Raw genomic sequence first — 13,010 nt, 5'->3', positions numbered from 1 at the left:
TCTATTCACACGCCAGTACCACATTGTTTTAATCACTGCAGTTTTATTAAAAAAATAATTAGATGACATATTTAATCATGAGACACAAAGAGTATTATCCTAAAAAGGCGTGATGGCTGAGGACACAAGAATGTTTTTCAAAGTAAACTTCTGGTCCTGGGAGAAAAAGAAAATGTGAAAATGTATGTAATCCTAATAGCAAAGATAAATATATAATTACCAAATCTAGAAAACCAGAGTAATCAAGCCCTTCTGGATATCATTTTAGATGTTTATTTTGGAAGCTGCTAAAACTCCGATACGGAAGCACACAGTTGCGTCACGCACAGAGAAGTAAACTTGAACACCATACACTCATGATGCTTTGCTCCAGCAGTCACCTGCTCTTCATGCAAAATTGCTCCTTACAGAGTACTTACCAACTTACAAGTTCAAATATGCTTGTATTCTTTTAAATAATTCATCACATCCAAGCACATGGCATTGTTTCAGCACTTCACAAGCAACACTTTCTCGTTCCTAGTGTAGAAAATGTTTTCGTCAAAGTAAAAAGCTCTTCATCGCCGCCTCAGGAACTAAAGCTGAGGCGCCCAAAACACTCTACACACTTGTGCCCCACTCCTCCCATCGTCTCCTGGTGCCGCCCCTGGAGCTCCCCATCCAGCAGCTCAGGCGGACAAACACGCTGTGCTCTCAGTAACCCGGAAGCCCTGGTCACTGGTGCCAAACAGTGTACTTGGATCACATGAAAAAGAAAAAAGAATCAAGTGGAATTTCAAGTTATGCTAGCAAAATGTATCAACCACATTACTTATTTTATTATTCCCTTCCTTCGCAAAAACTAACATTTTTAAAGGACCGCTTTGATCGTTTTCTCCAGTTTAAACACCTTCACTTACTCATACATTAGACTTGCTGTGCTTTGCACTGTGCTAGCCACTGAGGTTAAGAAAAAGAATAAAACATGCTGCCTGCCCCCAAGGAGCACCCGCAAGCGTGGATGACTACAAGCACCGGGCATTAGGGAGACACGGACGGGGCCGGCGAGCAAGCTGGGGAGCGGGGCGGGACTCCAGGGGTCCCCGCAGCTGGCATCGGGGAGGAAACCCTGTCGCAGGAGACGTCATGACCTGGGCCCGGAGCTCAGGATATCAAGCAAATGGCCCTGTGGACAGTGGGCGGTGGATGACATTAAAGAGTGTTCTTCACACCTACGCACTCCCCCATCCGCTGTCCGTGATGGCCTTTTATCTTGTCCGCATCCCTCCTTGAAGGCAAGGATGGGTCTGGACATATCCATTACTGGTGATTACGACAGCAAGTGGTACACAGCAGACCCGCGATAAACATCTGTGTGCCACACCATCTGATAACACTGTGCTCTCGCCACCTCCCACCCCTTCCCCGGTGACACATTCGAACGACCTCCGGGGAGGACCTGACAGTCTTTCCTTGCTCCATCCTACCAGCTTTACCTTCGCTTCTCTTCTGCGTGAAGCCCTCACCACCATCAAATCATCCCACTTCCTGTTTCCTGGATTCGGACTGTAAGTTCCTACCTTCCTGCCTCTGTCCAGGGCCTTGCTCAGCTCCACATACCAAACACTTTCTCCCTCAAGACACCTCTCAGATTTCATCCCACTGGGCCCTTTTCACCAAGATGTGTGCTGAGAGCTTACAAGTGTTCAGCGTACTCTGTGTGTGCACAGGCTCTCTGCCAGTCCCCTCTCACGCAAGCCTCTCTACACACCACTGATGGATAAGTCTTCCTCAACTGTTCCTTCAATTAGATCAGTTCCCTTCTAAAAAGTTCTCAATCGGGCTTCCCTGGTGGCACAGTGGTTGAAAGTCCGCCTGCTGATGCAGGGGACACGGGTTCGTGCCCCGGTCCAGGAAGATCCCACATGCTGCGGAGCGGCTGGGCCCGTGAGCCACGGCCGCTGAGCCTGCGTGTCCGGAGCCTGTGCTCCGCAACGGGAGAGGCCACGGCAGTGAGAGGCCCGCGTACTGCAAAGAAAAAAAAAGTTCTCACTCATTCCCATCCCCCAGCTAACCATCCAGTCACTAGCCCATCCTCTCCAGCCTGGACAGGACCCTCGGTCGTGCTCTCGACTCCTGCGTGGCCCCGGGCAGCTCGTCCCCCTCGGGGCTGGCCCTCCCACTCCACTCACTCCCAGATGCCCACAAGGTTGTCCAGTCAGGGAAGTGGGAAGAGAGCATCCTGTGAAGGTGCTGTAATTCTCCCCGTTCCCTCTCTCCACCCAAACCCTTCTCAGCACCCACACCTGCTCTTCCCACCGTTCTCTCTGAGGACAAGGTCCCCTTGCTGTGCCAAGCCTTCTCTTGCCCACTACATTCCATTCCTCCCAGCTTCTCTAAGGTTCTATTCTGTTCTCTTTTTTCCTACTCTTCAAACTCCTTTTCCTCAACAAATAAACACTCTCCAGCCAGTCCTACGTGGGGAAAAGCCAGCTCTTCTCTCCCTGTAGATACGGGGTGACGTCTCCCCTTTCCTTCTCTGAGGACTACAGTGCCACACAGATGCGTCCCCGCCGGCTCCTCGGCCCCTGAAGATGGCTCTCCGCCTCTGCCACTCCACTCAGAAGCCCTGGACAGAGGTCACTGGTGGCACCCTGGCTGCCTCTGTCTCGAGGTTCTTCTTCCAAATTGCACGGCACGTTCATCCTGGCCCGTTTCACCTCCGTGCTCTCGCACTCCTTCTCAGGGCTTCCACGGCTCCTCCTCTTCTGCCAGCTCTGACTCCTGCCCTTCTCTCACTCCCCCTGTTTACTTCAGGTTCCCATTCAGAACCATGGCTCCAACGCCCACCTGGAGAGTCACAAAGCTCATCAGCTCCCTCTGCAGGGTTCCCTCCTGTCACTCATCAGACTTGGGGAGCACCTACACCGCACCACACGACTGCTTCTTAGCCGACTCCATCGAAGCCCGCCCGGTCACGTAGAGCATCTGCAGACCCTCAGGGGGGGACACAGCCCCAGGGTTTTAGACACCATGACTATAGTCTTTATTCTCCGGTCTTGGTCTATCAACCCTCTGATTTCCAGACTGACTTACCCAACTGCCTTCTTACCACCTCCACTAAACCGTGCAGCAGGCATCTCAGACTTACCACGGCCGAGCGGGACACCTGGTCCCTGGCGGCCCCCTTGCCAGCTCCCCGCGCTGGGCACAGTTCCACCTTGCGGCCTGTGCTCCAGCTAAAGCCTGGGCCCTATTCTTGGTCCTTGCTCCCCCTTATTCCAAGCAGCTGACCCGCCCGCTCGTCTGACATGTTCTAACACCTCCCGAAGGTACGGGGTTCGACAGATTCCACTTCCGTCACCATCGCCCTAGTCCACGCCACCAGTGTCTCTTGTCCTGGCTACCGTGGTGGCCTTCGGGTCCTCCGTTTCCACCTCAGACCCTAGATTCACTCACCACACTGCACCAGAATGAACTTCTGAGATCACAAATCACACATCAGCCACCTGCTTAGAACTTTCCAGGACCTGCCCCTTGCGCGGGGAGTAAAGTGCACGTTTTACAAAGCGCTAACCTGGCCCGAGGCACTCGTGGTCTTCGTTCCACAGGTACGGTGTTCCCCTGGGTCAGAGCCCCAGCATCGAGGTCCTCGCTCGCTGCCTTGGGTCTCCCTCAGCCTGGGGCGCTCCTTCTCTAACACCTGCAGTTTAACCTCCTCTACCCAGAGAGACCCTCACGACCGCTCAAACCCGCCCACCCTCATGGCACTGGATCCTCCTGACGGCTGTACGCCTGATCGCTCAGCGTCTCCACCATGGCACGTAGGCACCGACGACGCTCGGCCCAGGGTAGGGGCTCAGCGCCGACCCCTCTTTTCTCAGGACCCAGCCACTGCACGCAGCCCAAGCCCCCCGTCAAGAACCGAGCGGCCCTCTGCCCTCACCTCACCCGGCCGCCCGCCGTCCTCCCTGCCTCGGGCCGCCTTCCGCGTGCTGGCTGGCTGGCGCAGGCCCACCTCTTCTCACCTGGGGTGTCCGCCACAGGCCCAATCCCTCTGTCTCCGTCGCCCACGAGCCCAGCTCCCCCACGGAAGGTGGGCTTCCTGCCTTCCTACCTTACCTCTTCTGTAGAGTCCTTCAAAGGGTAACTGTGAGGCCCTCGGCGTGAGTCCAGAAGAATCCTCTCAGCCTCGCCAGCCTCCCTCCCCAGGCCTCGCCCCACCTGCCTCCTGAGAGCAGCCTCCGATGTGCCTCCCCTGGCCAGAAAGGCTTTCCCCAGAACCCGGCTCCCCCCAGACCTGGCTGGAAGCACCCTCCACCGCAAGACCCAGCGCATCTCCTCTGGAACCTTTCTGGAGCCCTCGGAGGAAACGGGGCTCAGCTCCGGGTCCTGGAGCGTCTGCACCGCCTCCGCCGGGAACCTGCTTGTCAGCTGGCCTGTCTCTGTGCTCGGCCGTGCGCCCTTACCACATTGGCTCTTTCTCACCCACGGTGGATTCTGGCTCCTCAGGACAGGGGCCAAGACCAAGGACGCTTTCGATGAGTGGCTTCAACTTCTGAGCTCCTTGAAGGCAGACACCACGCTGTCATTCATTTCCGCTCATCTTTGAATTTTCAACACAAATATCTGAGCTCCCTCCATATATGTGTCCGCCACCTTTACAGGCTCAGGGATGTAACCAAGGAAGACAAGCCACTGCCCTCAGGCTGGCACCAAGCTTGCCTTCTGCACAGGGAAGACAGGCAGATAAACAAGTGGGCCAGTAAATGAGCACGAGAACTCCAGAAAGTGGTAAATGCTACAAATAAAAGCAGAGTGCTAGGTGTCCTCTGCCTCCTTTGTAAGATTTGAGCGATTCTATCACTGTGGAGTTTTCCCTTAGACAGACTTAGATCAGCTGAAGGAACGTGATTTACATTTTAAAAGGAAATTAAAATGTTTTGAATTAAAACTAAGAGTTCTCCTTTTAAGACAGAAATATTCCTTTCTCATGAAAATTATAGTTTCTTTCCTCCTGGGACCGCATGAGCTGCTTTTAAACAAACAAAAACTAACAGTGTATTAACTGGTAAAATGTTCACCACACCAGTTTAACCTGCTTTATCGTAAACGAACTCTCGTAATCATCTAGCACGCTGCACTGTGTGTGTGTGTGTGTGTGTGATGAGGACTTTTAAGATCTACTCTCTTAGCCACTTTCAAATATGCAGTACAGTCTTAGTAACTACAGTCACCATGCTACGTTACCATCACTTATTTATCTATCGCACTGCATTCATTTTTCTTAATGGGGTAGAAAAAGTTTTAGATGCAGAAATTACCTAAAGTTAATATATCAGGTTGACACTGTAGAAGGCACCATCTTCTACTGTTTCCACCATTGCTCATTTAAATTTTTAGGGATTATCTTTGTTCATGGAAGCTTTTTGAAATTAGAAGAGGAATTTCATGAAATTAAAATTAATGAATCTAAATAGTTCCACCCACTTTAAACAGTTTGCCCTTTGGATTTAAGCCCTGATCACTCCAGCCAAAACACACGTAGGCACCTCCACTACGCCTGGTCATTTCCTGACCTGCACCCTGGCCTGGCAGGAAGAGTTCACAGCCTTCCTTTGCTGGTTATCTTGGTAGGTATCCCATCTATATTTCAGGTCCTTTGAGGGACTAGTTCTTATTATCTGCATCTCCCTAAAATGATTTGCACTGAATAGGTCCTCAATAATTACCTGTTAGTTGGCTATTAATGAGTTATACCCAGTTTGGTTGCTGTGTTGTTGGCCTTGCACCCCTCTGCAGTCCCAGTCTCAACAGGTCCATAAAAACAGGTTCAACGTGAAGTCCAGCGTAGCTTCCATGCGGTAGACACATTTGCTCGATTTGCTCAAGTGTTGGCCACACAGTATCTTAAGTCTCAAGAAACAGAGCAACAGTGGTCGGTGATGGATGCGGAGTATATTTAAAGTCTAGGATTCCTAGACACATACACATATTCTGTTCGGAATATTTGAGAAATATACAAATTGTGTGAAGAAGTATTGAATATTTCCCACCTGCACTAACAAATCTCTCCTAGCTCGTTTTGCTTGCTGTCTCTGATCTCTCACTGACCAACAGCTTTCTTTTCTACAGCACTCTGCATCATTCGGAGCAGCCAACTGGTGAAACACACAGTAGCAGAGCGGTGGGAGCATGCGTGAGAGGGACAGAAAGACAATGACCTTCCTTTAACTTCTGGAAGTCCTTAAGGCAGGGTTCCCAACTCGACTGGTAAAGTCCTTGCCCGCCAGGTATATTTCCTGCACTTCCCGCCACGGCACCAAGTGTACTCAAGGTAAGCTCTTTCCTCCGGAAGACTGAATGCAGCTCCTACTGGCCTATCGAAGCACAACTTCTTGGATTTCCTTTCCTATGTGTATGTGCATGCGTGTACACACACACACACACACACACACACACACACACACACACACACACACACACACACACACACACACACCGCTGCCAAGTGGACTTCTCAGTTCGCTCTGGGAGCATTTGGGCTCTCCCTGCACGAGGCTTGCTTTCTATTCCAACCAGCAACAACTCTCAGAGCAGTAAAGTGCTCGAGCCCAGTGCCTGAGGACAAGCTCAGAGGTCAGCAAAGAAAGGTAGACGGCAGATGAGGTGAAGTCAGCAACACCCTGATAGGGATGTAGAGTGACCACTGACCCTTCTAGCACTGGGCATCAATGCTGCACCTGCTTCTAGGAGCTCTCTTCTCCTGGTGGGTGACGTCCTCTTAGACCTCAGCCCGGCTAGGGCAGCGCCTGGCAAGTGGCAGTAGCTCTTAGTAAGTGTTTGCTCTGTGCGTTACTGAGCGAACCAGTGAATCTGTGTGAGCCAAAATGGACAGGAATGGAACTAGGATATTATACTTTTAAAACACAATTTTGCTCTTTGATGCTGATAAAAAGCAGGCATTCCTACAAACAACAGTTGGACCCAGCAGCCTTTACATGACAACTTGCTTGTTAGACCTAGAGGAGATCAAACTGAAAGGGAAAAAAAAGAAAGAAACATGCGCCAATCACGACACATCTGTATATGCTTGGGCATTTTTCCATTCTTCCAGAATTCCAAAGTTTTCTCAAAAAGACTCACTTTTATTGACAAATATCAAAAAAGTCTGCCAAGCTTCAGGTACTTCAGTCATTCACACAAATGTGGCTTGTCACTCAGCAACAGACAGAAACAGAGTCCCCCAACGTGAAGGATACAGGGTCAGAGCAGAAACTGGCAATGGTCCTTAAAGTCGCCATCTAGCCTTTTTCCACTTTTGCAGTGAGGTGGGTCTAATAATAGATTTTACTTAAAAGAACCTTAGTATTTACTACCTTAGTAACATCCCAAAGAAGATTTTTATAACCTCTGGTTCCTATTCAAACCCCAAGCTACCTCTCTGTGACTTGGTTAGAGAAAAAGACAAACAAAAAAACCCAACAACTCCTGAGTCTATATTCACTGGGCTTCTCCCTGTGGGAACTCCCCACAGAGGTGAGGGGCGTGGGAAATGGGGTCAGATGGCCCTCTTCTCCGGGTCCTCTGTCTCTCCAAAAGGAAAGCCTGCTAGGGATTCCCCTAGGACATCTCCATCCCACCTGAGCTGTTCATCTTTATTCTTCTCCCCAGTATCCCTCACAACCTGCCCCACCCTAGACAAACAGCAGTAACAACATACAAACAGAAACTTCGTTTTAGGAAAACCCCTGCACAGCTGGTCTCCCTAGCACAGCCTTCTTACCAAAACGTTCATACGCAAGATGTGGCGGCCTCTGACCCGCACACCCTCACTCCTCCTACCCCACCAGCTGCCAACTGTAAAGAGTAGATGTTTATTTTTTACAGAAGGAAATCACTAGTGCAGGAGAAGGGGGGAAGACAGGAGCCCCAATTCCAGGCCCCAGACTAACCCAACACAAGTCAGAGCTGGTTGGGAGCTCCGTCCTCTCCCGCAACCTTCATTCAGTTCACGGCCACTAGGGCTCTGTTTCAGCAAATAAAAATGTCCATTCCGAACACATCCAAGGGCAGCTGGCGAGGCCACTCCTGCCCAGTCCATGTCCTCCCTGAACCGCAACATCTCTGAATTAATCAACACCCGCAGGTGGGGCCCAAGGGAGGCAGACCCCTGGGAGCTGCTGTGCGGGTCAGACTACGGGAGGCTACAGGATGGCGGAGTCAGCTGCGAGTCCAGGGCCCACGCCCCGATGTCCTATCGGGTCCACCGGCAGATATGAGCAGAGACAGCCGCCAGCGGCTCCACACAGCCAGCAAGCGAGAGGCCGCTGGACCACGCGGCCCCCTCGGACTGAACCTCGCCAGGGAGGCGGGATCTCGGGGCGGGGCGGGGCTGGGCGGGGAGGGGGTGGGGGTGCCAGGCAGCACAGTACACGCTCGCACGCCCAGGGGCTGCACCCCAAAGGCGCCCTACGGGCGGTGAGCCCAGACAAGTTCCGGCCGCGAGGAGGGGTTAGACCCCGGGTACCCAGGAGGCGCGGGCCGGCCGGGACTGGGGAGTGAGCGGCAGATGGGAGACGGAAGCCGCAACAGCAACCCTGGAAGAGTCTGCCTGGAGAAGGCGCCGCGGAAACGCGGTTCCCCGGCGAGAAGCAGACAAAGGCTCGGGTGCGCACGCGGTGGACGGTGGCGCCGGAGCCCCGCGCCTAGGGCCTCGAGGGGCCGCGCCCGCCCCGGCTGGCGCCGGAGTCGCCCGGTGTTCCGCGGGCGCGACCTCCCTCCCCGCCCCGCCCCAGGTCTCCGGTCCTCACCTCGCTCGCCCTCCATCCAAGACAACGGCGACCCCCTCCTCTGTGCACCCGGCGCCTCTTCCCTTAACATCTCCCGCCTCCTGCCTTCTAGCAAATATCTGCCTTGACGATTCTGCTCAGTCTTGTCCCCCTCCCCCGTGACACGCCTTCTGCCACCCCTGCTCCAGCGCGCTCTCAGCCCCGATCCCGGGGCTGGGGAGGCGGAGTGGCCGTGATCCCGGGGTGGGGGCTGGGGGGGGCCGGGATCCGAACCGGCGGCACCTTTCGCCTCCACCCTCACGCCCCATTGTCCTTCCCCTTACCATCCCGACCACCAGCTAACCCCCAGGATCTAGAGAAAGTGGACTCTCGGCGGAGGCGCACCCACTTCCACGCGGCTAGTCCACGCTCTGGAACAGGGTCACTGAGGGGACCGGGGGTAGAGCGGCCAGGCGCCGACACCCAGCCCGGGGAACCGCGAGTGCCTTCACGTTTGGGAGCGCGGGGTCCCGGGGCCCTGGCCTGCCCTCCCCTATCCTGGGGACGCAGCGGGCGGGACCCCAAGCGGAAAGAAGCGCCTCGACTCCAGCCTAGTGGCCGCAGGCTAAAGAGAGGAGCCTGGCGTCAGTGGCCACAGAGTTGAGAGTATAAAGACGTGCAGGGCAAGCGTGGCCAGAAACAGCACCGGGACCCCGAGGCGGGCAGCACGTCCTGTTGTAAACGCTCGGCTCCCGCCGCTCTCCCGGTCACCCTTCTCCCGCACGCACGCGGAGCCTGGGAAACCCCGGTGTCCCGCCGCTGGCCGAGCCCCCCGCCCCTCCAGAGAAGCCCGCGGGCCGCCAAACTCTCCGGGCACACGCACCCTGCCGGCCGCCCACCGCGGGAAAGGTGGAGCCAGGCACTTACTGGGGCTCAGGAAACACTCCGTCAGCCTTCGGAAGCAGCTCGCATTATTAGAAGGTCCATCTTCCATGTCGGAACCGAAAAGCAGCGGGGACGCGGCGGCGAGGGCGGCGCCGGCGCCTCGCGGCCACCGCGGAGTTCGGCCGCCGCCGCCGAGGCTGGGACCGGGGCCGGGGCCGGGGCAGCCCCCGCCGGCGCCCGGGAAGCCGTGGGAGCCCGCGCGGAGGACCGCCGGGCCGAGCGGGAGCCGGGGCGGCGGCGGCGGCGGCCGGGGCCCGGCGCGAGCTGGCAGCAGCAAGCCCTGGAGCGCAGGGGAGAGGAAGAGCCGCCGCCGCTCGCCGCCGCGGTGACTGCTGCCGGGGGGGACGCTCAAGGGAGCTGCCTCTTGTCCTCCTCCTCCGCCGCCGCCAGCATCGCCGCCGCCGCCGCCGCGCCCTCCCTTCCTGGGAGACGCACGGGGAAGTGAAAGGCAGATGAGGAGGGGAGAAGAGAAGGAGGGGGCGGAGGGGGCGGCGGCCAGAAGTAAAAGGAAGATGGAGTGGAGGAGCGGACAGGGGAGGAGAAGGCTGGCGCGGAGGGAGCGCGGGCTGCGACCCAGCCGCCGCGCGCAGGCAGGGCGCCGGGGCCCCCCGCGGGGCTGGCGCGGCCTGCGGAAGAGGGGGGAGGGCGCGGGGACACGGCGCGCTCGGCCCGGCCGCGACCAGGCTACTCGGGGGCCGGGCCCTGGACCGCTGCGCTCCCCCCGCCGGCTGCGCTGCCCCCGGGATCCGGGCGGAGTTTGCCGGGGCCGGGCTCGTCCCCGGCCGCGGGCAGGGGGGCCTGGGGGCGGGGAACGAGCGGCTCCACGGGGCCGACCATGGCCCTCCTCCTCGGGCGGCCGGTGAGGGCCGGCCGCGGGCAGGAGGGGCGCGCGGCGGGCCGGGACTCGGCGGGCTCCGCCCCCTCAGAACCAGCCCTCCGAGGCCACTCGGCCCGACAGTCAATCTAGCCCTTCTCTCCCTCTCGGCCCGGTCTTCACGTCGTGTTCCGCCCTGGGTGTGGGAGGACCTGAGGCGTGCTCCGGGCCGGGGCGAGGGGCTGCCGAGCAAGCGTGGCGTGGTGTATGAGCGCTCCGCTGGCGGAGCCTCCGCGACTGCTCGAAAGCAGCGGAGAGAAGCGCCGCAGTGCCGCTGCCCGTGGAGGCGGCAGCGGCTGCAGAAGACGCCCACTGGCGGAGCCGGCGCTCCCCACGCCGCCACCGCCCGCGCCCACGTAGCGCGCCCCGCAGCTTCTCGGCCTCAACGCGCCGGGCCCCGCACCCCGGCGGCTCTCTGCTAACAGTGCGCCCCAGGCCCGGGAGGGAGGACCGAGAAACGCTGCGTCTCTGCGAGGCGTTCTCAAATCCTAGTGTTCCGCATTCGGTACCCGCCGCCCTGCAGCCGCTCCAGCTGTGCACTGCTGGGCGAGCCACGTCGGCCTGTTCCGTGCCCGAGCCCGGGAGCCCTACTGATGGCGGGCCAGCAGCTCCAACTGAGCTGTGCTCAGAGCTCCCAGGAGAGTGCAAACTCAAGACATTTGGTTGGAGTTCCCTTCAAGGCATACTGTTTCCAATAAGCTAAGGTTTAGAAACCTGGTTCGTCCCCAGTACTCCCTTTATAGGGAACTTTGTGTGCACAACCCAGTTTGCCCCGGCCACGTTAGAGAATGGAAAGGGCAAACAAACTATGGCTGCCCTTGGTTAAAAACTAGGAGACCATCACTCCAAAGACTTCAGGACCGCGTCCTCACCTTTGGCTTTCTTGGACAACGGCCCGTCTCTCCTTCCCCAGCCCCAATCCACACGGTTGCTACTGAAGAGAACTGTGCCGCCCAATGGAAGCTCAGAACCAGGAGCGGCTGCCAGAAGTTAGGAAAGTTGGAGCGCTGCACGCACGGATGCGCTGGTGTCGGTGTCCGGCAGGCGCGCGCAGCGGGGCCCCCGCAGCGCTCCGGGTCTGAGCCGGGGCGGCGGGCCTGCTGACCCACGGTGGGACGGGCTGTCCAGACTCCCTGGACTAGGTCACCTTCCCAGGACTGCAGCACGCGCGCCGATGCCCAGCTTCCGCGAAGGTCAAGGCGGTCACCTGAGCGCTAGGCGTGCGCGGCGGTGCAGCCGCTCCGGTGACGCAGGGCCCGGGGCCCCCAGTGTGCGCTTGGCCTGGGGGGTCTTTTCTCGCCCTCAACTTTTTCTTCCCTCCGTCCAGTAGTCTGGTGTTTTTATTTTGAAACGTACTCCAGATTCTTCCCTGGTCTGCTTTTCCCCACTCCCATCCAGACACCCACAGTGGAAAAGGGCATACTGGTATTTGCACCAAACTGGGCCGGTGGGGCGCCTGGGAGGCTGTGCGGCTCCCCTCCCTCTCCAAAGTACCCGGGCGTTTCCGCGACTGCGGGGCGGACTCGGACCGTCGCTTGTTAACGCGCGCCGACCCTGGCACTCACTGGATCGGAATTCGTAACTTTGCGGAAGAAGCAAAAGATTCTGGTGGTTCTTACCTTACTGAGGGGGGATTTTGCCCGTGGCATTTGCAATTTTTTTCCGGCGAAGAAGAAACGACAACGACCGAGCCGTGCTGCCTGGTCTGCTGCTGCAGCCTCCAGGCTGACGTTTCTGGGCCGCGCAGCTCTGACACCTGTTACTTTCCTGAGAGTTGGCAATTCGCGCGGGCTAAGCACTCGGCCCCGCGGGGAGGGTGTCCTGGGCTGCCCGCAGGTTTGGGGAGGACGTGTTTCTCCTTGGAGTGTTTACCGTTCGTTCTTTTACAGGCAAAATGTTTCTACTTGTCGTTTAAGTTTCTTTAGTTGCCTTTCTGGAGTCATTAAAGTGACTTTCCTGTTACAAGAAAATTTGCCTTTAACTTGAATTAAGCCGTAGGAGCGCAGGGTGCAGGGCGCGGGATGGAAAACATCAAATATTTGTTCTCCGGTTCTTTGTTAAACCAGGACGCAAACTTTAGAAGTTTCAGTAACCCTTTTTTGGGTTACTGAAACCTCTTTCTATTTTTCTTCCTTCTTTTCTCCAAATGATTGCTGGAAGGCACACATTTCCTGGACAAATTAAAAACGACAAAGCCTGACAACGGAAAAGAAACACGATGAGGAGTTTACTGATTATCGGTTACATCTATCTGTTAAGTGTTCTCCCTACTTAATGCTGGAGTCCACTTCTGTTAATATAAGTCTAACAGGCGCCCAGCCACAGTTCCTTTCTTCATCAAATATTGTGTAGTCAAGATGTAAATTACAAACACATAGACATAAAGGCGCTGTCACTCACCCCTGTGTTCAGGTGTTGCCAACACCTGTAGAATGTGTTTC

General features: G+C 56.6%; 1 protein-coding gene across 1 annotated transcript in view; it reads right to left on the bottom strand.

Annotated features, from left to right (window-relative positions):
• The window catches only part of PDE10A (phosphodiesterase 10A), a 303,256-nt gene extending 292,748 nt beyond the window's left edge, over positions 1–10,508 (bottom strand). The window contains exon 1 of the mRNA XM_060029658.1: positions 9,678–10,508. Coding sequence (XP_059885641.1) covers positions 9,678–9,744 — 67 coding nt within the window. The 5' untranslated portion in view covers positions 9,745–10,508. The remainder of the gene's footprint in view (positions 1–9,677) is intronic.
• Between the last annotated feature and the right edge of the window lie 2,502 nt (positions 10,509–13,010).

The sequence above is a fragment of the Delphinus delphis genome, chromosome 14 (genome assembly GCF_949987515.2).
Source record: "Delphinus delphis chromosome 14, mDelDel1.2, whole genome shotgun sequence".
NCBI classification, from domain to species: domain Eukaryota; kingdom Metazoa; phylum Chordata; class Mammalia; order Artiodactyla; family Delphinidae; genus Delphinus; species Delphinus delphis.
The sequence above is the reverse complement of the archived record's forward strand: the minus strand, read 5'-3'. Positions and strand labels throughout refer to the sequence as shown.